Source organism: Amblyraja radiata, chromosome 22, assembly GCF_010909765.2.
Source record: "Amblyraja radiata isolate CabotCenter1 chromosome 22, sAmbRad1.1.pri, whole genome shotgun sequence".
NCBI classification, from domain to species: Eukaryota; Metazoa; Chordata; class Chondrichthyes; order Rajiformes; family Rajidae; genus Amblyraja; species Amblyraja radiata.
Genome location: NC_045977.1, coordinates 23,392,322 through 23,416,730, shown reverse-complemented (window position 1 = coordinate 23,416,730; position 24,409 = coordinate 23,392,322). Strand labels below are relative to the sequence as shown.

Here is a 24,409-nt window from a genome sequence, read left to right as displayed (position 1 = left end):
TAAAGGTGTTTGCAATTCGAGACCTCCGACCTGGCACAACACACGTGAACACTGCCTCAAACCTTCTCGAAAATATGCAATATGTCCACCGTGGAAGGGATCTACAAGAGTCACTGCCCTGGCCACGCTCTCATTTCACTCCTGCCATCGGAAAGAAGGTGGAGGAGCCTGAAAACTAATGCCCAAGTTCAGGAGCAGCTTCTTCCCTACAACCATCGGGCAATTAAACACTACAACCTCCACATAGGCTCTGAACTATATAGACTTTGGGACACTAGTTCTGACTTTTGCACTACAATTGTCTTTTTTTTTATAGATACTGAACTTTTTTGTTTTTGTTTATTGTGCTGCTGCAAGTAAGAACTTCATTGTTCCATTTTGGGACATATGACGCTAAAACACTCTTGACTCTTGGAATCTCTGGTTAAGAGTGGAGGAGCATACTGGATGACACACCTGTCTGTTGGGAGCACAGAGAAGCCGATTGCTAAGGATGGTAGGAGCTCATTACCTTCCAAACCATCTACCAGCCAAATAGCTCCTGTTCCCACTGCTGCAAAGATTACTGGCTTCATCATTCACTTCAGAAGCCACTGAACCAGACTTTAACAAGTCATCCACAATCCCAAGGGACGCCCTATGGAAGGAGAAGATTGTGGGCCAGCGTACAATGGTTTTTCCTGTGTTCAATTTGGAAGTGAGTTGTAGGAAAGTGTTACTCTTTGATCGGACTTGCTTTGGTCATTCCCCACCCCCAACAGTGATTAATCCCCATTTACTGCAGGTGCAAAAATCTCTTCAATCATCATCATCGCATACCCCCATCAACAAACAGTACGGGGATTTCATTCACCTTGTCTTCAAAGAATAACATTATTTTGCAACGCAGACCGTGATAGATCAAGTTCCAATGTTTCATGGACCAGACCTAGCCTGAGACTCGCTCTCTAACTGTCCATGTTCCCAAGTGAAGGAACAGGATCCAGCACCCTCCCAAGTCTTTAGCAATACTGAAGGAATTTACCCCCATGGTAGTTGAGAGGTTTTTAGACTTACGTTTGACTGTATTTCGAGATTCTTGAAATCCAGGGTGCTCCGATCCCCAGCTTAAATTCTCACATTCACGATCTGGGGTTTGTTCATGCTGCATTGACACTTTGCCTTTATCGTGGCCATAGCACATCTTCCATAATCCAACACTGCGCTTTCTCCCATCCTCCAAGGCCTGGTACACCCAGTTGGGTGTGATGGCTGCCGCATTGTTGAGAATCAGGGACAGGAGAGCCACCGCTGCTGCAGCTGCCACCAGCTTTTGAACAGCCATGCCCAGCTGCCTTCTCCAGCTCCACACCTGCTCTAGTTGCCCACTGAACACAAGGAGCCTCTTTATTTCCACACAAAACACATGTGCGTTGGAAATGTGCGAGTAGCTGGAGCTAGTGCAAGGCTGCTAGGGAAGCTGGGCGTTCATTCTTGCCTTGCTACTGTCCTCCCGGTAGGGACGTTGTGAATCCAAGTATTCTGCGCTTTTGCTAAGCTTATCCACCCTCTTGTGCCTTCTCGACCAGAGATGCGGCAGTGATGAGCTGCCGAGTTTGCAGGTCCATCCCTTGGGTTGAAGATCTAGATGCTCCAACAGAAGAGTCTTGAATAAAGCCAGTGGGACCAGTCGGTGCCCTCCTGAGGCAGCACACCTGTCTGTCGGCTTGTTAAAAGGCAAGTTACCTTGATACACTAAGCAGCCTGGTATAATGCTTGCAGAAAGAATCTTTGTTTCAATCGGAATCTTAACAATTGCAGAATCACAGATCAAACAGTCAAGCAGACATTGGCCATCTTGTTGAATCAGACTTGATATTTCGACTGTGACACGATCTTTAACATAACGTATCAGATACCAAGGAGAAACAGACTCTTTCTGAAAGCGAGGAGGAAACGGTTGTTTTTCTAGCTCTCTTGCCGGGCCTCTGGGCGTAACTGGCTGCAACAAACATTCAGCACTGCGACTTCACAGTCAAACATTAACAGGATGTGTTTCCTCTGAGGAAGGGACCCGAACGACAATCAAAGCAGCTTTTCCAGCTCCTGGCTCAAATAATTTTGAATCGGGAATTTCTTCAGTGTTCTTCTGTCCGGGCAAGGTCACTGTGGAGGAAATGAGGAGTGTCACCAAACCAGACCATGATTTTCTGCCTTTAATACACTGCAACCTCTGACAATCTGCAACTGATTAGATTCAATGGCCTTTCGTTACTGGCTCAAAATAATAGTTTTCTCTCGGTAATGGTGCAAAATCTACAGTTTGGTGATTCTATAATCAGTTCATATTGTTCATGTGCACCTACTACCTCCTCTGACTGCAGCTTGTTTATCTTTCTGAATATTTTTCCTCTCTATTTCTGCAACTCTCCTTCTCTCTTGCACTTCTCTCTTCCTCTTGTTGCATTTCTCTTTGCACCTCTCCCTCTCAGTCTGTCTGTCTCGGTCTGCATGCATGTCTCCCACTCTCTATCTGCATGTCTCCCCCCCCCCCCCCTCCCCCTCCCTAGCCCCCCGCCCCCTCCCCCCCTCCTCTCTCCCCCTCATATATTTTCTCACCTCCATTTGTTCCTCTGAATATATGATTATTATCCTTGCATAGATTCGGAAAATAAACATTTTGTTTTGCGTATACAAAATGCAATTAACATATAATTATAAAAATAAATGCTGGAATCACTCAGCAGGTCAGTCATCATCTGGAGAGTGGGAGAGAGGGAGAGCTGTTATGGGTGCCTTGGCTTATGGAATATTCTTGGTTTGGTTTAAGTTGCAGTTCTGACTGTGGAGGAGCCTCTGCTTGCAGTCAAAAAACATTTCATGTCACACTTGGGTTCTGCTATAGAGAATAATTAGTAAATGTATTCCTTTTAAATACAATAAATGTACGAATTATTTCCTTAAGATGATACGTCCTGGTATTGAAAGGTAATTGATCTGAAATGTTAACTGTTTCTCTCTTCATGGATGTCTGCTGACCTGTATATTTTTGCCATTTTCTGCTTTGTTTCAAATTTTCGGGATTTTCAGAGTTTTGGTTCAGGATACTGCTGGTATCAGCACAATAGGGTAATTAGAATGAAGGGTACTTATTCATTTTGCTGTCCATTCTTTCTTCTTATGTTCAGAATAAAATGTAGGCAACACTAAATTTATTCAGTCTTATTTTTTGTTTAAGGATATTGCTGAAAATCACAGTTTTTTTTACCCCTGCATACTTATGTGTGTTCTGTTGAGAAGATGAAATATAAATGTTGCATCAAAAATCCATATACAATGACAGGTCTTGACTCTGAATATTATCTTTCTGTAGCTTTTCTTTGAATGCATTAATCAGGATCATTAATCAATTGTATTGATCACACAAGGAACTGCTGAAGTTGGTTTACAAAATCACAGTGCTGGAATAACTCAGTGGTTGAGGCAGCATCTCTGGAGGGACATGGATGGATCTGAACATCACCGATCTGTGTCCTCCACAGATGCTGCCTGACCTGCTGGGTTACTTTCTGTTTTACTGTGTTGGCTGAGGGGTATATATTGGCCTGGGATAATAACATCCCTGGGATCACACGATCTTTGAATTAACTTCTCAACTGAAAGGAGGCACATCTACCAGTGCAGCACCAAATACCACACTGAGAAGCCAGCCACACTTCTATGTTCAAGTCTTTGGAGTAGAATTTGAACACATACCCTCTGGCTCCATGACGAGAATACTGCTAACTGAGCCATAGCTGAAGTGGGAGGATTTTTCTCCAAGAGAAAAATACATTTGGCTCAAAATATCTGTAACTCGTCGATTAAAATCAGTTTTTGGTATCTTTGAAAAAAAATCTCAGCATTAAGCATAAAGGAATGAACGGATTGCAAAATCCCACATCCATTACTCAATTATAGTTAGAGACAACGAAGGACTTACAGTAAAATTCAGCTTATGATATACGGTTAACAATTATTCAAGTTTTGTATCCGTCTGATTCACTCCATCCTGTTTCGTAGCTCACGCATCTAGAGTACACTTCCACAAACAGTACCATTACCACAAATAGTTTCTGTACTTTTCTATTTCAATTCTATTACCCGACACATCTGCTCTCTATTAAAAGCTAGTTGCTGTTTCCTGCTAGTTAGGTACATATGCTTGTCATTGTGTTAAAGCCGGAGCAGGAAGAATGCTGAGCACAAAGACTGAATTTTTCCGCAATCTCTCTGGTTTAACCCTTTCATTCTGATTCTATATATAGTCTGGGTACAAAATGTATCAGAGCTTGCTAAATATGGATTATAGGTAGCTTTGTGCATATGCTACTAATTGTTTCCTTGGTAGAAACTGCTATTTTCAACATCTGGTGAAGATTGAACAATGCAAATCATCTATGCATCTTCCATGATGTTAAATGAAGATCAGTTTGATTAGGTTTATGACTCAAATGTTCTCGGAATGAATTTCCAAACTCCAGCACAACTCAAATCTCCCAGTCATCGAAAGACAATGATAGACCTTGCCTACAGACCTTGATAGAGTGAACCTTCATCTGGAGATCAGTTCAGTAATTTGAAGTACAAGAAGATTGACAGTGAGGCCTCGGCAGTATTTCTGTGGTGATCAGGCATTGACTTGATGGGCGCTGGACTATTGACGGGGATTACATATCTTGAAATGTATAGCAAAATACTGAAACTAATCACAAATGTCTGGCTAGACAAAATTGCTGGAGAAACTCAGCGGGTGAGGCAGGATCTATGGAGCGAAGGAATAGGCGGCGTATCGGGACAAGACCCTTCTTCAGACTGGGGGGGGGGGGAAGTTAGGAAGAGGCGGAGACAGTAGGCTTGGGGGAGAGCTGGGGAGGGGAAGGAGGGAGAAAGCAAGGACTATCTGAAATTAGAGAAGTCAATGTTCATACCGCTGGGGTGTAAACTACCCAAGCAAAATGTGAGGTGCTGTTCCTCCAATTTGCGCTGGGCCATTCGGAATGGGATGGGGAGTTGAAGTGCTGAGCCAACGGGAGATCAGCTTGGTTAGTGTGAACTGAGCGGAGGTGTTGGGCGAAGCGATCGCCGAGCCTGCGCTTAGTCTCGCCGATGTAGAGAAGTTGACACCTGGAACAGCGGATGCAGTAGATGAGGTTGGAGGAGGTGCAGGTGAACCTCTGCCTCACCTGCAAAGACTGCTTGGGTCCTTGGATGGAGTCGAGGGGGGTGGTAAAACGACAGGTGTAGCATTTTCTGCGGTTGCAAGGGAAAGTACCCGGGCAGGGGGTGGTTTGGGTGGGAAGGGACGAATTGGCCAGGGAGTTATGATGGGAACGGTCTCTACGGAAAGCAGACAGGGGAGGAGATGGGAAGAGGTGGCCAGTGGTAGGATCCCGTTGTAGGTGGTGAAAATGTCGGAGGATTATATGTTGTATGCGACGGCTGATGGTGAGGACAAGGGGGACAAATGTTGTATGCGACGGTGGAAGGTGAGGACAAGGGGGACTCTGCCCTTGTTACGAGTAGGGGAATGGGGAGTGAGAGTAGAGCTGCGGGATATAGAGGAGACCCTGGTGAGAGCCTCATTTATAATAGAAGAAGGGGAACCACCGTTCCCTAAAGAATGAGGACATCTCCGATGATCTGGTATGGAACACGTCATCCTGGGTGCAGATGCGGCGTAGACGGAGGAATTGGGAGTAGGTGATAGGGTCTTTACAGGAAGCAGGGTGGGAAGAAGTGTAGTCTAGATAGCTATTGGAGTCAGTAGGTTTGTAGTAGATGACAGTCAACAGTCTGTCTCCTGTGATGGAGACGGTGAGATCTAGAAACGGTAGGGAGATGTCGGAGATGGTCCAAGTGAATTTGAGTGCAGGATGGAAATTAGTCGTGAAGTTGATGAAGTTGGTGAAGATGTGGAAGTCACTATTTGAAAGAAAATTCAATTTTCCCCTCTCAATGAGACCCCATTACTCTGCTGGTGAAATATGTTGCGTAGGAATGTAGAGCATTGAAGGCGTGGTCACAATCCCAAGCTTTGATAATTTAGCATTTCACTTTTCGCAAAGGCTGATGTGCTGTTCAGGGAGCAGTTAATACTGAGTTGGCAATGAGTTCCCACGAATGCTCGCAGAGAAAACAGTTCCAGGACACGCCTCTCCACATTGCACATCATAGTCAACTTCCCAAATGCAAAAATCTGCAAAATATTTCTGGTTACTATTTCTAGTTGTGTACAGCTGTCATAGATTTCCATCAGATTTTCATGCCTGACTTTGGGTAAAGGGTGAACCTTGAGATATCTGTTCTATTTGTCCTTCAATGTTGAGCTGTCTCGCTGCTCACCGATGAGAACTAACTTGCATTTATAAAGTTCTTTTTACAACCTCAGTAAATTCCAATGTAAGTTGCAATTAATTTCGTTCTTTAGAAGTGTTGTCATGGCTTTTATATTGCTAGTTATATTAATCATGGAAGTCATGTGCAGTGTAAATACAGTGGGAATTGAATTATTTTTACAATGTGAACTGTTTAATAATATGTTCCCAGCTCACTCCAAAGCTGGGACTGGCCACAATTAATTTCCATCCAGCATTGAGATCACTGAACACAGTTCACCTGCCCTCATCACTGGATGTTGTATATAGACATTGCTGCTTTTTTATTGGGATCACTGGATAGATACAACTCCTTCCTTTTCCCAGTTATTGGAATCAGTGCACCATCACTCAGCCCATATCACTTCCTTTCCTGTCCAAGCTGTTGTCATCAGTGCACCGATACAATTCCTAGTCTTTCCTCGCTGTTGTGATCAGTGGGCGGATGCAGTACTTCCTCTCCCTGTTATTGGGATGTCTGCGCAGCGCACTCCCTCGTGTTCTCGGTTACTGGGACCACTCACAACCATTATTCCTGCTAACTAGTTACTGTGATCGGAACATGGACACCATTCATTTTCTTCACCAGCTGTTGGGATCATTGCACAAACACATTCCTTCCAAATCCCAGGTATTCAGCTCAGTTTAAAGAGACTGGCCCTTTTACTGTTAGTGAGCAGTATTGTCCATGGATTGTCACCTTGTCGTGGTGGAGAAGCTTGTGTGGTCCTGAGATCCTGAGAGTGATGTAGTCTGGAGCTGTGCTCCTGGTAGGGCCACCCATGGCGGTAAGGTCGAGGGGGAGGTCCCTGACAAAGAGCAATCCAACCAATACCTCAACGGTGGAACAGGCAGAGGATGATGGCTGACCTTAATGAAGCGTCACAGCGGCTGGGAAGGCGGATGAAGGCTGCAGCAGAAAAGGGTCCCCGGTCGTCTTGGACTCTGTGCTGCTGGATCCTGACCCAGATCTGTCAAGAACCGTGTGGTGGCTGTCTGTGCACCCGTCTCCCCACGTTAAACAAAGTCCTCAAAAGAGGACAGTCATACTCGTTTCGAGTGACCGTCGATGATGATGAGTGAGCATGCAGGAATCCCAAGGACGATTCTTCCTCTTTTCCAGTTGCTGGATTAGTGCTTGACACTGTAGTTATTTAAAGGTATAAGTGCACAGATTCCATTCGTTACCATTCCTGATAGTTGACATCACTGCGCAATCACTATTTCATCACACCTCTAGTGTCTGTGCAATGAACCAATGATGCTTCCTTCAATCTCCCAGCTACTGGCATCAGTGCATGGACACAATTCCTCCTCTATGTACTTACTGTGTAGCACACCAACAACATTCCTTTCCTCTCCTCCTTATTCTGATCAATGCATAGAAGCCATTCTTTCTCTCTCTCTCTCTCTCTCTCTCTCTCTCTCTCTATCTCTCTCTCTCTCTCCCATTCCTGAGATCAGTCCGCAGGCACAATGTTCCTCATCCTTAGTGTTCGTAGATTGATCCCACTAGCATCTCCTTTTCTCTCAATTCGTTAATACATCAACATACATTAACACAATTTCTTCTTCATGACTATAAGGAACAGGTTTCCTGCACAGCCTCCTCCTCCCAATGATCTCTCTCAACATCAGACAGCAGGCAGCTGTGTAACAGAATTTAACTGGATGGGTTTGAAACAGAGGCAGCAATGGATGAACATAATATAATCACAAAATGTTGACCTGATCTTAATGGAAGCTCTGTTCATTTTGTTTGAGATATAAGCAATAGGATGCAGTAAAGTTGGAGTTGTTTCCGGATATTCCCCATCGCTCGGGTATATTGTGACACACAGTCGAGCTAAGCCACTATACATATTGCAGACCACCACATATGTGGCCACTCAGCAACAGCGTAGTCTCAGAGCTCTCTGTTTCTCCTGCTGCCCTCGTTGGATTGTATCATTTGTAGAATGACATGTTCTTCATGTTTTTCATCAACATGTGTAGGTCCACTTTCAATTATATAACCCACGGAGTGCATTATATTTGTGATATTGAAGAATTGGGGAGGGGTGTATAACTCATGGATACTTTTCATTCAATTAAAAGTTACCTCTGATTTAATTGAGTACTCACTGCATGTTATTTATCTATCCCCCCCCCCCCTCTCTCACAGTGGTAGGCAGGGCAGTTTAGGCACAAATACAAAATCCAAGAACATTTGAATTTCCAGAACATACCCAACTTTTGGGGAATCGCACAAAATCTGCATGCGTGAAATGGGAGCCTCTGGGATAAAGTCAGTTTAGCAACTGAATATACATACACTTAAACTGGGACCCCCTCCAACTATTGTCCTTCCTTTTGGGGGAAATTTCCTATTATAGTGTATAAACTGTTGCAGCAAATCACATGTATCATAGTTAAGTAACATAATTTTAAAAAGGATGAATTCTAAATCACCCAAAACGATATGGATTTTAAGTAAGAAAAAGTTACCCAATCAGAAAGTCCACTTCATCTGTTGCTAACTGTAGTCTGCATTTCTACTGCGACCTTGCCACATAATGTGATGCCATCTGGGAGAAAGCTGCGACATTCCCAGCAACTACAGCAAGGGAGCTCTGTGCTGCCTGGTGCTAAAGCGGCAGGCGAATGGGAAAGAAGTGTCTTGTTGGGCCTTAGGCTGCAGGAGCTGCCGTGCACGCTCTCTGCCTGCTGACTTCCTCTTCAGCACATCTCATGGAGAGAGCAGCCAGCCATTTCCCAGCTGTGAGCTCTGACGTACAGGAAGCCAGTCTTGGAAATGATGGGGGAGGGGCTGGGGGCAGGGAGAAGAGAGCATTTAAATCTCAACCATCAGGGGAAAAAATAATAAAGAATGTCCTCTCAAATTCTGGTGCATTAATGTGACCGGTGCCAATCATTTTTTGTCAGCTGTTGTAATCTCATGCGTTTTCGCCTCTAGAGAATAAACTAAAAATGTAAAATTGTTTTTCAGGAGGTTTGTTTTGTAGATAATCTGGTCAAATCCTGATCAACACAGTTATTCTGCCAAGAATTGCTCTGTTGGGATCAGTGCTTTATTTCTGGAGTGGCCAGGTCTGTGACGGAACTATTTGCTCCAGTATCCGCACCGCATCAGGCCAGCTGACATTAACTAAACTCTCTCATCAGTTTTGTAGCGTGAGCTGATACTTCAATCTCTATTTTAGTCTACAATAACCACCTCTCTCAGTCCTTCAGTTAATGTTCAGATTCACTCTTTGAATGGACAAGGAAGTCAGTAAAGGACACTTTGAATTGTTCACAATTTTGCAATCTTTTCCATAATCATTTCAGATCCAGTGAGTGATCTGATGCAGGGTCTCAACTCCAAAGCATCAATGATCCCTTTGCTCCAGAGAGGCTACGACCCACTGAGTTCCTCCAGCAGTTTGTGTTTTACTCCAGATTCCTTGTCTCGTGTGTCTCCTTAATGCTTACATTTTTTGCCACTTACTCACAGAGCCGTGGCAGGCTTTACTAGAGTGAGTTGTCATGTACTTCATTCTGACAACACCCCATCCACCTGAGATGTCAACTCTGTTCCCCTTCATGTGTGTTTTTTCGGAATTTCCCATTTTTATTTCATACTTCCACTTTCTTTAGCTAATGTACTAAACTCCTCTCTTATTGCAAGAGGGAGACACATTTCATGTGTGTATAATTCTGAAGGAGAATGTTGTGTTATATACAATTCCCCGTGTGGAATTGTAAAGAGAACTCTTGACCACATTGATAAATTGTTTAACCAAAGAGATAATTAATTTAAAGGTTTTGGTAAAGCGGTGAGCTTTGAGAGGCTCGTTGTTGCTGCTCCTTTCCCTCTGTTAGCTACTACTTCATACTGGTATATGAGGATTAATAAAGTCTGGATACTGCGTATCATACTTCAATTACATGCGACATCTTCTAATGGTCTATTATTTTATATGTAATAGTGTCCCTATCAATATTACGTTAGCTAACAGTCAGATTCAGGAACAGTTTCTTCCCCTCCTTTATTAGACCTCTGAATAGTCCTCCCATAAGCTACGGTGCAGTTACAATTTCCCAGCCTGTCTCGTGTCGGACATTGGACTTCTTCTCTGGAATTGGTACACTATATTGCAGAAAGAAATTATTTCGGCACCCTGGTAATTTTCTCTTTTCTCTACCTTTTGTACCTTTTCTATCTTTTGTACTTGTATTTGGTTTCATTATATTAATGTACAGTATTATCTGTTAAGATAGCACACAAACAAAACCTTTTTACTGTACCTCAGTAAACGGGAAAATAATACGCCTAAACCTAAGGTAGACATGAGGAACTGCAGATGCTGGAATCTTGCATAGAATACAAAGTGCTGGAGTACATCAGCGGGTCAGGCAGCATGTCTGGGGCACCTGGATCGGCACCATTTCAGATCAGAACCCGTCTTCAGACTGATTGTAATAATCAGTCAATCAGACTGAAGAAGGGTCCCGACCTGAAATGTCACCTATCCATGTCCTCCAGAGATGCTGCCTGACCTGCTGAGTTACTCCAGCACTTTGTGTTCTAAACCTAACCCCACGCTCTATCGCAGGGGGCGTGAAAGCTGTTTTCCCTGAATGGCGTTGAGTTTATGTTGAGTGTCGTCACTGGATGCAATGGCAATAGGAAACATCATGGCTATGATTTTCACCATTGACCCTTTCTGCTCTTCCCCACAGTGAGACAGTGTGGGAGAACATGGCCAGGATGTGCGTGAAGACACGGAGGCTGGATGTGGCCAGGGTGTGCCTGGGGAATATGGGCCACGCGCGGGGAGCCAGAGCCCTGCGGGAGGCTGCACAGGAGCCTGAACTGGATGCAAGAGTGGCAATGCTGGCCATACAGCTGGGAATGTTGGTACGTGGAGGTATCTGCATGGCGTACGGTAAAATAAGATCATAAAACATAGAAGCAGAATTAGGCCATTTGGCCCATCACCTCTGCTCCACCATTCGATTATAGCTGATCTGTTTTTCCTCTCAACCCCATTCTCCTGCCTTCACCCTGTAACCTTTGACATCCTTGCTAATTAAAATCTTAGCAATCTCCGCTTTAAAAGTAACCGATGATTTGGCCTCCTCAGCCACCTGTGGTACTGGATTCCACAGATTCACCATTCTCTAGCTAATGACATTTCTCTTTATCTCTACTCTAAAAAAATCATCCTTTATACTGAGGCCGTGGGCCTTCTGGTCCTAGACTCTCCCATTACTGGAAACTTCCTCTCCACATCCACTCTATGTAGGTCTTACATTATTGGGTAGATTTCATCAAATACATCATGTGTGGTCTCATCTAATATCCTAAGCTAGCCTTTTATTCAACAGGAGGTGCCTTGAAAAGCCATGTCCTGCGATTGTTTTGGTTGTACACGTCATTATGTACACCCCACATTTGCACGTGTGGAGACACTGTGCTTATGGATTGTCTGATACAGAAAGGTCTAGGTTTATTATTGTCACGTTTACCGAGGTACAATGAAAAGCTTTGTTTTGCATGCTATCCAAAGATCAGATAATACTATATATCAATACATCACGTCAAACTCAAGTACAATATATAAAACAAAGGGGGAGGTACAGAGTGTAGCTTATAGTTCTCAGCATTGTAGCACATCAGTCCATATATCCTACAGGACCTTCCATAAGCTAGGCTACAGTCCGATTGGACTTTGAGATGAATCGGACAGTACCCTAGCTTTTGGATGGACCATTCAGAAGCCTGATAATAATGGGAGCAGGGAGAAGAAGGAATGACCAGGGTGGGACAAGTCTTTCATTATGTTGGCTGCTTTTATAAGGCAGCTATACTTCAACAAAAAATATTTATTTTCTTTCATGTAACTTTCCAGGAAGACGCCGAGAGACTTTACAGAAACTGTAAACGGTTTGACCTACTTACCAAATTTTACCAAGCCTCAGGACAGTGGCAGAAGGCGATAGAAAATGCTGAGACATTTGACAGAGTCCACCTCAGAACAACTTACTACAATTACGCCAAGCACTTAGAAGCTCTGGGCGATCAACACCTCGCACTCAGCCAGTAAGTGTACAAACAGATTGAATGATCAGACGAGCTGGTAGGATCCAGAGAGAATGTCATATACTTTATATGTACGATCACATAGCTGAAACACTCTCTCATGAAGAGTCTAACAGGACTGTTGTCAGTTAATCCTGTCACCTGTCAAATCTGTACAAACGTAAAGTTCCTCGTGTGTAGCTTTGGAGGGAATGATGGGATGGTGGTTAAGTTACTGCTCCGTCAGCCAGAGTTCTGGACTATTATCCGAAATCGAGTTGGAATCTTACAGTGGTAGCTGGAAAATGCATGCTTCAAGTAAATAAATAAAAAACGAACAATTTTTAAAAAGTACAGCAGCTGCGATAGGTATCCGTAACATTAAGCATGAAACTCGTTTGGTTAATGAAAACCCCCTCTGGGGGGAAATCTGGCATCCTTTCCTGATCTGGCCCACATTTGTTTCCAGATTCACTACATGTCGTTGACCCAAATTCTCCCGTCTCTCGGGGCAATTCAGGGTGGACTAAATGTCAGCATTTCCAGTCACGTCCATGTCCTTCGAATGAATAAAAAAGAGAGGCATCGTGGAGCTTACACAGAGGAATAATTTTGATCTGACTTGGGTTGTGGTTGCAAAATGCTTGACCAAATTTATTCCCATGTCCCACCAGTTATGAAAAGTCAGACACTCACCGATTTGAGGTACCGAGGATGCTTCTGGAAGACCTGCAAGCACTCGAAGTGTACGTCAACAAAACAAAGGACAGGTGAGTGGTAGAGTGCAGGCCTGCGTACAGAAACACCTGGGGCCCACCAACCGTCTCTGGTACAGTGTGTATAGTGTACTTCAGGGATGGAAAAGTACCATTCTTGTCTGGCTTGGATTTGAGCAGAGTGAGAGGCAATTTGATTGAAACAAATAACATCTTGAGGGATTATGAACGGGTGGATGTGGAGAAGATCTTTCCGAGTGAGAAAATCTAGAACTGTATTGTAAAGGGAGATGAAGAAGTGAGATTACTGTCTTTGGCTGACAAAAGTGTTGAGAGACTATATGATTTGTTTTGAATTGGTAAGGTATCTTCTAGAATGAAAACAGAAGATGCTGGAAATCCTCTGCTGGTCAGGTAGCATCTGTGGAGAAAGAAACACTCAATGTTTCATCAGAAATATTAACTCACTATCCCTCTCCATGAATTCTGCCCAACCTGCTGAGTATTTCCATCACTTTCTGTTTAATTTCAGATTTCCAACATCTGCAGTATTTATTTCTCAGTTCCGCCACGAAACAGGACATTCAGATCCTCCAATGTAGACCTTTGTACTCTTTGACATTCTGGTTGATACTTCTTAATACTGATATCACAGGAAATTATCCATCCCTGTCTTCATGTATTCATTATCATAACCTTTTGGGGAAGAGAGATAGATAGAATAGTATAGAATACCATTTATTGTCATACAAACAGACATGGTTCGTACGAAATGTTGTTCCTGCAGTCATAACATCAAAGAAAGAAAAAAAAACAAGACACACAATTAACACAATTTACATTAGCATCCATCGCAGTGAGTCTCCAAACACCTCCTCACTGTGATGAAAGGCAAAAGTCTTGTCTCTCCAGTCTCTTCTCTGTTCTTTATTCTTCTGCCGAGGCGACCTGGGCTCCCGATGTTAAAGCCCCCGGCGAGCGATGGTAAGTCCCGCGGCCATTAAAGCCGCGCCAGGCGATGTAAGGCCCTGCTCCGGGTCTTGATGTTAGGGCCCCCGGCAAGCGACGGTAAGTCCCGCGGCCGTTAAAGCCGCGCCAGGCGATGTAAGGCCCTGCTCCGGGTCTTGATGTTAGGGCCCCCGGCAAGCGACGGTAAGTCCCGCGGCCGTTAAAGCCGTGCGGGCGATGTAAGGCCCTGCTCCGGGTCGTTTTGACCTCGCGATTTGGGCGGGCAAAGTTGCCGTTGCGGGAGCTCCGAAAAGCGGTCTCCCACCAGGGAACTGCGAGCTCCCGATGTTACCGTCCACCGGGCCTGCAGCCGGAGCCTCCGAAGCTCCGAAGTCGGGTCGCAGCCTCGCGCCACCACAGCTCTCCACGCTCCGAAGTCGGCCAGCTCCGCGACGGTGAGTCCACAGGCTCCAAGACTGGAGCCCTCAGGTCGGTTCCGGTTGGAGGCCGCCGGCTCCACGATGTTAGGCCCAACGACAACAGAGACCCGACAGGGAAAAGGTCGGGTCCCCGTACAGGGAAGAGATTAAAAAGTTTAATTACGGTCCTGTTGCTGCCCTGACCTGCATTCCCTTATAACAGTATCTGGTTTAGCTCCAAACTTATATAAAACAAAAAGTAGGTACAGTAATAAGTCCTTTAAGCCTTCTCTGCCTTTCCACAACATCATGGCAGATCTTTTAATGGCAGTAACCCCCATATTCATTGATTCCCTTAATATCAAAAACTTTTATCAATTTGTCTTAAATATATCTGCGACTAATTCTCCACAGTTCTCTAGGGTAGAGGATTACAAAGATTTAATGCTCTCTGGGTGAAAATATTTATGCTCATCTCTGAAAAAGATACAAAGTGCTAGAGTAACTCAGCGGGTCAAGCAGCATCTCTGGAGGACATGGATAGGTGACAATTCTTGTCAAGAACCTTCTTCAGACTCATCAGAACCTAAAATATCACCTATCCATGTTCTCCAGACATGCTGCCTGACCTGTTGAGATACTCCAGCGCTTTGTGTTTTTTTTTTGTAAACCAGCATTTGCAATTTCCTGTTTCTACATTTTTCTGCTCACCTCGACTTGAATGGACATTACGATATTTTGAGGCTATTCTAGACCCCCCGAGCCAGGGAAATTATCACCCCTACATCCAATTTGGTCATTGTACTGGCAAGAGTTTTTCAAAACAGAGAAGAAGCTTCAGACATTTTCACTGACTTCTGAGAATCACAAGTCGAGACTGATCCAGATAATGAAGGGGCAGCCAGGATGGCATGGAGTATCTTGAATCATTTCACCCAGAGCATAGAGAGAGCCATCTTAAAAAGTGAAAGGAGCACTCCACACCCAATACTACCCATCCACACTTACTGTCCATCAGGCCTTCCCTACACAAAAGAGGCCTGAAGTCCCACACCACCAGCTTCAGGAACAGTGACTTTCCCATAACCATCAGGTTCTGGAACTGGCCTGCTCCCTCCTACCTAAGCAATGGAACTCTCCCACCACCAAGGACATTTGCATTGTGTCTACATGCCTGTGATGCTGCTGCAAGCAAGATTTTCATTGTACCTGTTCCTCACCGACGTGCATCTGACAATAAACTTGACAATTCTGCTGGTCAATTGTTGTTGTAAAGAGCAGGTAGTCTCTTGCAATGTGGAGCCATGGCTTTAGTCGTGAATCTCCGTGGCCTTTGTGGTGAATCTTTTTTCTCTTGTTATTCACAGGAGCTTGTGGAAGTGGTGGGCCCAGTACTTGGAAAGTCAGGCAGACATGGACTCTGCTTTGAAATATTACGAGAAGTCACAAGACTACCTCTCTCTTGTCCGTGTTCATTGTTACCTTGGTAATATCCAAAAGGTAAGTGCTTTCTAATGTTGTCTGAGTGTCAAGAACGAAAAGACATAGGTTTACGGTTAAGAGGAGAAGGATTTAATAGGAACCTGAGGGGCAGCTTTTCACACCAAGGGTGGTGGATATATGAAACGATCTGCCAGAGGAGACAGTCGAGGCAGATACTATATAATAACATTTAAATGACACTTGGACAGATACATGGATAGGAAATGTTTAGAGTGACATGGGCCAAATGTGGGCAAGTGGGACTAGCGTAGATGGGGCATTTTGGCCTGCGTGGGCAAGTTGCTGTCTGACTCTAGGACCATATTAATAGCGTCTATTTCAAAGGTTTAATTAATACAGTGACCTTGCCAAGCAAACGGCAGGTTTTGATGGATTGTGCTTATTGTTTCCCAAGGCCTCTGAAATTGCCAATGAGACAGGGAACCAAGCGGCCTCCTATCACCTGGCTCGCCAGTACGAGGCTCGGGATGATGTCAAACAAGCCATTCACTTCTACACCCGTGCACAGGCTTATAACAACGCAATACGTCTCTGCAAGGTAAGCGCTGCACTGATCCCCGGGTCCTGTCTCTGCACTCCAAGGGCGGCACAGTGCAGAGCGGTAGAGTTAATGCCTTACTGCGCCAGAGACCCCGGTTCGATCCTGACTAAGAGTGCTGTCTATACGGAGTTTATACTTTCTCCCGGTGACCATGGAGGTTTTCTTCGGGTGCTCCGGTTTCTTCCCACACTTCAAAGATATGCAGGTTTGTAGGTTAATTGTCTTCGGTAAAATTGTTCCTAGTGTATAGGATAGTGTTAGTGTACAGGGTAATCGCTGGTCAGTGCGGACTCAGACAGCCGAAGGGCCTGTTTCCGCGCTGTAATCTTTAAAGTCTAAAGTCAAACTTCTCACCTATTAAGCAAAACTTAATGTGCTGGAGTAACTCAGTGGATCAGGCAGCATATAGAGGGAATGGACAGGTGATGATCAGTCTGAAGGATTCATACACAAAGTATCACCTGTCCATTCCCTCCACAGATGCTGCCTGACCCACTTGGTTACTCCAGCACTTGTGTTTTGTTCCAGATTCCAGCATCTGCAGTTCCTTGTGTCTCCAGCTCACATGTATTTACCATCATTTTCTCTGAGGTCTGTAAATCCCTTAAAGTCTACCCAACCCAAGCCTCAGTGAACAATGGCTGGTGAATATATTTGACAGGGCAGCACTTCTGGTAGAGCAGCTGTCTCACAGTGCCAGAGATCTGGGTTTGATCCCGACCTTGGGTGCTGTCTGTATGGAGTTTGCACATTCTCCCTGTGACCGCGTGGATTTTCTCTGGGTTTCCTCCCACATCCCAACGACATGTGGGTTTGTAGGTAAATTGCCCCTAGTGTATAGGGCAGCGTTTCTCAACCTTTTTGCCCTCGCGGAACACTTGAAATAATGTTCATGTCTCAGGGAACCCCTACATAAAAATTATTATATATCTTTATTAATCTCTTTCTTTCTCTTTCATAAACTTAAAGTTCATAAGGCGAACATAATATATTTTTCTGATAACTGGTTGATGCAAAAAATAACTTGCGTTTTTCTCAAGTTTATTGACAATGCAAAGAAAAACCTGAAATCAAACTGCTTGTACAAGAGACCTCGACTTTTGATAAACTAACAAAAATAAACATAAACATCCTTAAATTAAAAAAATTCATAAAACATCCCTGAATGATGGGTAAAAATTACTAAATAACGTGGGTGAATGAGGGACTGTACCTGCACGCCAGGAAGCCCGTGCTCGACCACCGGAGCCCTTAATGACCGCCGACCCCGACTTCCGCCTCTCCGACCTCCTCGTTAATAACCGCACTGACCTCCTCGACGGTCGCCGCCGCCAGGTGCATTTCGGATGCCTCCGCTCTGTCGACTTAGGCTCCGGCCTCGTGTTCCGTTGACCAGGCTCTGATCGCAGGCTCCGTCGATCCAGGCTCCGGCCGCGGTTTCCGCCACTGCCGCCCCATTTCTTTGCAGCCTCCTGGAAGTCGTCTGCCGTCGGGGTTTATTAAAGTTGGTTTATTGAAGGCCTTCACAGGTAGCCACAAAATGCTGGAGAAACTCAGCGGGTGAGGCAGAATCTATGGAGAAAGGAATTGGCGACGTTTCGGGTCGAATCGTCGCCTTCAGACTGAAGGCCTTAACAGTGTGCACTGACAAAGACTCTGATTAGCATATTTATCACTATTTCTCTCAGAACCCCTAGCCCCCTCTCGCGGAACCCTAGCGTTCCGGGGAACCACGGTTGAGAAACGCTGGTATTGGGAGTGGATGTGAAGTTGGGATAACATAGAACTAATGCAAACGGGAGATCGGTGCTCGGCATGGACTTGGTGGGCCGAAGGGCCTGTTTCCGTGCTGCCATGAATGGATTTGAAATTGTGTCTCTGAATCTAGCCTCTGTATCTAGATCACTCATCCAGTAAATCAACCTCGCAGCAGGACTTGATCATCCATGGAAATAAATCATTCTTCAAAATGAGTCAATGCAACTTGAGAGCTTATACTTCCAGTAACATGAGTTAGTTCTGGCCATACTGAAGCAGGTTGTCCTATTGGGATGGCTGTTATGAGAAAGGAATCGATGCGGTTGTTCCTGTCCTTGGGACCGAGACACAAAGTATGACTCTGACGGTTGTAGACCACACTCCACTGACCAGGAGTGTAGTCTACAACCTGCTGGCACCTGGAACATGTGGGGAAAAAATCATCTTGCTGGACACATCACAGACTACAAAATATTCACCAAAAGAGGAATAAACACAATTTCCATACTTTCTAAATGCATTCAGTTTTTCTACACGAGCAAAGTACAGACATGTGTGAATCCGTTCTTGTTTAGGAAAGTGGTTTTGATGATCATCTGATGAATTTGTCCCTCCTGAGCTCCCCAGAGGACATGATGGAGGCAGCACGTTACTACGAGGAGAAAGGGGTCCAAATGGACCGGGCTGTGATGCTCTATCATAAGGTAAGCACCGTCCTTCTGTCCAGAATTCTAGTCTGTGTTTTTGGATAAAAGTACTTTCCTGATTCCTAATTCTCTCCTTTGGATGGAAAGGCCTTGATCAACCCCAGTTAGTCCTCCAGCTTCCAGTGGGAAAGGATGATGGTTCTGAGTCACCCATCCAAATCTTGTAGGTAAACTGAATCAAAGCTACAGCAAGATGGGTGGCACAGTGGTACAGCGCCAGAGACACGGGTTCAATCCTGACTACTGGTGCGAACTGTACGGAATTTGTATGTTTTACCTGCGACGGCGTAGGTTTTCTCTGGGAGCTCGGCTTTCCTTCCACACTCCAAAGACATACGGGTTTACAGGTTAATTGGCCTCTGTAAATTATAAATTGTCCCTAGTGTGTAGGATAGTGCTTGTGTATGGGGTGATCACTGGTCGGCATGGACTCGGTGGGCAGAAGGGCCTATTTCTGTGCTGTATCTCTAAAGTCTTACGCTACCCAGACCTTTCCAACTTGATTGTCTGTGAAAGGCATTGTGTTTACATGATAAGGCAATAGTTTAAAATCTATGTAGAAGATAGATAATGGTTGTTAATCTTTGGAGGGTTGTAAGTACTCAGCCATTTAATATATTCAAGAGTGATTGATTCTGGCAATCAGGGGACATCTGTGAATAAGAAACGGCAGGAAAAATAATTAGTTTTGATATTGAATAGCAGAGCAGCCGCCAATGGCTTTAGCTTCTGTTTCTTTTGTTCGTATGATCTGTAGAACAGTAGCATTGGGTGTTGCTGTACGTTCTTAAGTGAAATGGACCTTCCACCCAGTGAAAGCTCCAAAAGAGAGCATCTGGATAGAAAATAAAATCTTTCCCCCAATTCTTGCATTCATGTAAACACTACCCTTTTCAAGTAAAAGCTTGCATTGATTTAGTGCTTGAGGAGGATGCATCATGCAACCAATGAACATGATCAGGGTGATACTTTGGACACGTTCTATTCAAATGATCCCAAAGCACTCAGAGTAACTATTGTCCCCCTCGTGCTGAGGTTGGAGCCTCACTCTCTTCCCCCCCCCCCCTCCCCCAGACCATGAGCCGATCACTAACGGCTGCCTGTTTCCTTGCAGAGCGGCCACTTCTCCAAAGCCGTGGAGTTGGCCTTTGCTACGCAGCAGTTCGGTGCTCTGCAGCTCATTGCTGAGGAGTTGGATGAGAACTCCGACCCTGCCCTGTTGTCCCGCTGCTCGGACTTCTTCATTGAGCACAGCCAGTTCGAGAAGGCGGTGGAGTTGTTGGTCACTGCAAAGAAGGTAAGAATATTGTGCACGTTCTCCCTGTGACCACGTGGGTTTCCTCCGGGTGCTCCGGTTTCCTCCCATGTCCCAAAGACATGCGGGTTTGTAGGTTAATTGGCCTCTGTAAATTGCCCCTAGTGTGCAGAGAGTGGATGAGAAAGTGGGATAACAGCACTAGTGAAAGGGTGATTGGTGGTCGGCATAGGCCCGGTGGGCTGAAGGGCCTGTTTCCATGCTGTATCTTTAAAATGAAAATTTAACCTGCCCAGCGAGGGAGCCTCCAGTGTGGAGGTGTGCACTGATACACCTGTCTCTTGCTCCAGTATCACGAGGCCCTACAGCTCTGCCTGGAACAGAACCTGACAATCACCGAGGACATGGCGGAGAAAATGACGGTGTCGAAGGACTCCACGGGGCTGTCGGACGACTTCCGGCGGGAGCTACTGGAGCGCATCGCTGACTGTTGCTTGCGGCAGGGGAACTACCACCTGGCAACCAAGAAATACACACAGGCCGGCAACAAGGCCAAGGTGAGGGTGTGCCACCTCTGCTACTGAGTCAGCTCCTCCCTTCGCAGAGGCAGAGCACACGGCACACAGTGGCAGCGCCTGTGTGAGCAACTCAAATAAACATACACAGGATAGTACAGCACAGCAACAGGCCCTTCGGCCCACAACGTCCGTGCCAAACATGGTGCCAAGTTGAAATAATCTTCACTGCCTGCACATGACCTATATTTCTCCATTCCCTGCATATCCAGATACCTATCTAAAAGCCTCTTAATTGCCATTATTTGATCTGCGTCCACCGCCACTCTTGGCAGCGTGTTCCAGGCACTCACCACCCTGTGTAACAAACTTGCCCTGCACATCTCCTTTAAACTTCACCCCTCTCATCTTTAAAGCTATGCCCTCTATTATTTCACCTTTCCTCCCTGGGAAAAAGATTTTGACTTTCCAATAGGAAAGAACTGCAGATGCTGGTTTAAATCGAAGGTAGACACAAAATGCTGGAGTAAGTCAGCGGGACAGGCAGCATCTCTGGAGAGAAGGAATGGGTGACGTTTCGAGTCAAGACCTTTCCTCAGACTCGATTGTAATCAAGTATAGTCTCTCTGCTGCATGCAACAAAAAGCTTTTAACTGTACCTCGGTACACATGACAATAAGACTTTTTTGTGTACCTTCGATTTTCCAGCATCTGCAGTTCCTTCTTAAACAATAAGACTTGAGACTCTTCTTCAGTCTGCCTGTCCCGCTGAGTTGCTCCAGCATTTTGTGTCTACTTGCTGACTTTCTAACCTATCTAAGCCTCTCATAATTTTATAAACTTTCAGCAGGTCTCCGCTCAGCCTCCCATCGCTCCAGAGAAATCAATCCATATTTGACAACCTCATATAGCTAATACCCGCTTATCCAGCCAGCATTCTTTTAAACCTCTTCTGCATCCTCCAAAGCCTCCACATCCTTCCTGTAATGGGACGACCAGAGCTACACACAATATTACAAATGCAGCCTTACCAAAGTTCTAAAAAGCTGCATCACTCTTATACTCAATGCCCTGACCTGTCTTTGCCACTTTCAGAGAGCTGTGGACTTGGATCCATCATCTTTTATGATCTGATTTGGTTACAGTTCTTTACTGCACCCTTCCCCTCTCTCTTCATCAAACATCATTGAACTACTCACTCAGGACGCACTGCAGTTTTTTTCTGTACCCAAAATCCCAGCTCCCTGCTCTTCCTACATTCGCTGTTTACTCCACTCAGTACAATAAGATTGGCACGGTCATTGAAAGGTTCACTTTTTCTCTTCCTAACACAAACACACACACACACACACACACAGAGTAACACACACACAGAGTAACACACAGACACACACGGACAAAGAGAGAGACATAAATGCTCGCGTAAACACGCACGCGCACACACACTCAGGCATACACTCTGACATATAGAGACACACACAGACAAAGGCACGAGTAAAACGTAATCTGCTGTCTTCCAGGCAATGAGGGCACTGCTGAAATCAGGAGACACAGAAAAGATTGTCTTCTTCACTGGAGTATCTCGTCAAAGGGAGATTTACATAATGGCAGCAAATTACCTGCAGTCGTTAGACTGGCGGAGAGATCCAGAAATCATGAAAAATATCATCAGCTTCTACACCAAGGGTCGGTCGCTGGACTTGCTGGCTGGGTTTTACGATGCTTGTGCACAGGTGTGTACATTCAGTATTGGTAGAGTCGGGGTACCACCAGCACCTAAACACCAGCTAGTATAACAACTCTCCTCCAAACGAGAATTCTTATTGCAGATTCAATCTACCAGATGTGGAGGCATCAATGGGGAGTGTAGCAGAAGAACGAGATTGAGTGGAGAGTTAATGTACCAGGGGGGGGGGGGGGGGGGCTTCAGACAAGTGCCTGCACCAGTGGAAGGGGCTTTGGTGGAAATTCCATGCAGTAGAGGGCTTGGTGGGCTGAATGGACACTTGGCCTTCTTGTTCTAGTTCCGTTGGGATGAAGTGGACTTACCTCCCCCACGACACTGGGACAATATGTGCCAGTTCTTCTCATTTCTGCTCTTGTTTGTGTGTGTCAGGTGGAGGTGGATGAGTACCAGAACTATGAGAAAGCGCTGGGGGCGCTGACTGAAGCCTACAAGTGCCTGACCAAAGCCAAAATGCGGAACCAAGGAGAGCAGGAGGAGCGGCTGGAGCAGCTACAGAACAAGCTGACCACAGTGAAGAAATTTGTGCAGGTCAGAAGGTGAGTACGTGCATCGTTGCACTTCATGCTACTGTTGGCCATGACAACACTTCATGTGTCATCACCCTTTCATGCATGGTCTGTAATCTTAACCTGAATCATTATATGTGAATCACAATTGAAAATGACCAATGCAGTTTAGTTTAGCAACATGACCTCAGCCCACCAAGCCCACACCAACCATCGATCACCCGTTCACATTAGTTCAATGTTATCACATGTTTTCATCCACTCCCTACACGTTAGGGGAAGTTTTCTTTTACTGAGGCTAATTAACCTACAAATTCCATCTTAAAATTCGCCGATGACACACCACCATTGTTGGACGAATTCCATGTAATGATGAGTCAGTGTATAGGCGGGAGATCGGTCGACTGATCGAATGGTGCCAGAACAACAACCTTGTTCTCAATGTCAGTAAAACCAAGGAGCTGATTGTTGACTTTTGGAGAGCAAGGTTGAGGATCCACAAACCTGTCTTCATCAGTGGGTCTGTGGTGGACAGAGTCAACAACTTCAAGTTCCTGGGCCCGCATATCTCTGAAGATCTGTCCTGGACTCAGTGCGTTGATGCAATGCTGAAGAAAGCCCATCAATGCCTCTACTTCCGTAGAAGATTGAGGAGATTTGGTATATCCATGAATACATAGAAACATAGAAACATAGAAATTAGGTGCAGGAGTAGGCCATTTGGCCCTTCGAGCCTGCACCGCCATTCAATATGATCATGGCTGATCATCCAACTTAGTATCCCGTACTTGCCTTCTCTCCATACCCTCTGATCCCCTTAGCCACAAGGGCCACATCTAACTCCCTCTTAAATATAGCCAATGAACTGGCCTCGACTACCCTCTGTGGCAGGGAGTTCCAGAGATTCACCACTCTCTGTGTGAAAAAAGTTCTTCTCATCTCGGTTTTAAAGGATTTCCCCCTTATCCTTAAGCTGTGACCCCTTGTCCTGGACTTCCCCAACATCGGGAGCAATCTTCCTGCATCTAGCCTGTCCAACCCCTTAAGAATTTTGTAAGTTTCTATAAGATCCCCTCTCAATCTCCTAAATTCTAGAGAGTATAAACCAAGCCTATCCAGTCTTTCTTCATAAGACAGTCCTGACATCCCAGGAATCAGTCTGGTGAACCTTCTCTGCACTCCCTCTATGGCAATAATGTCCTTCCTCAGATTTGGAGACCAAAACTGTACGCAATACTCCAGGTGTGGTCTCACCAAGACCCTGTACAACTGCAGTAGAACCTCCCTGCTCCTATACTCAAATCCTTTTGCTATGAAAGCTAACATACCATT

General features: G+C 45.2%; 2 protein-coding genes across 5 annotated transcripts in view; one reads left to right on the top strand and one right to left on the bottom strand.

Annotated features, from left to right (window-relative positions):
* Positions 1-9,162, bottom strand: part of tmem204 (transmembrane protein 204) — a 30,131-nt gene extending 20,969 nt beyond the window's left edge. The window contains exons 1-2 of one of the 2 annotated variants that reach the window (XM_033040695.1): positions 8,883-9,162; positions 1,057-2,145 (exon numbers count right to left, since the gene is read on the bottom strand). In XM_033040695.1, the coding sequence (XP_032896586.1) occupies positions 1,057-1,324 (268 nt within the window). In that variant the 5' untranslated portion in view covers positions 1,325-2,145; positions 8,883-9,162. Of the gene's footprint in view, positions 1-1,056; positions 2,146-3,961; positions 4,396-8,882 lie in introns of those variants that run through there. The other variant, XM_033040696.1, reaches the window with a different exon arrangement.
* The window catches only part of ift140 (intraflagellar transport 140), a 77,114-nt gene that overhangs the window by 48,984 nt on the left and 3,721 nt on the right, over positions 1-24,409 (top strand). For all 3 annotated transcript variants that reach the window (XM_033040691.1, XM_033040693.1, XM_033040692.1), the window contains exons 19-28: positions 11,121-11,298; positions 12,293-12,483; positions 13,137-13,232; positions 15,913-16,045; positions 16,443-16,586; positions 18,923-19,051; positions 20,169-20,351; positions 20,660-20,866; positions 22,345-22,557; positions 22,941-23,107. In XM_033040691.1, coding sequence (XP_032896582.1) covers positions 11,121-11,298; positions 12,293-12,483; positions 13,137-13,232; positions 15,913-16,045; positions 16,443-16,586; positions 18,923-19,051; positions 20,169-20,351; positions 20,660-20,866; positions 22,345-22,557; positions 22,941-23,107 — 1,641 coding nt within the window. The remainder of the gene's footprint in view (positions 1-11,120; positions 11,299-12,292; positions 12,484-13,136; positions 13,233-15,912; positions 16,046-16,442; positions 16,587-18,922; positions 19,052-20,168; positions 20,352-20,659; positions 20,867-22,344; positions 22,558-22,940; positions 23,108-24,409) is intronic.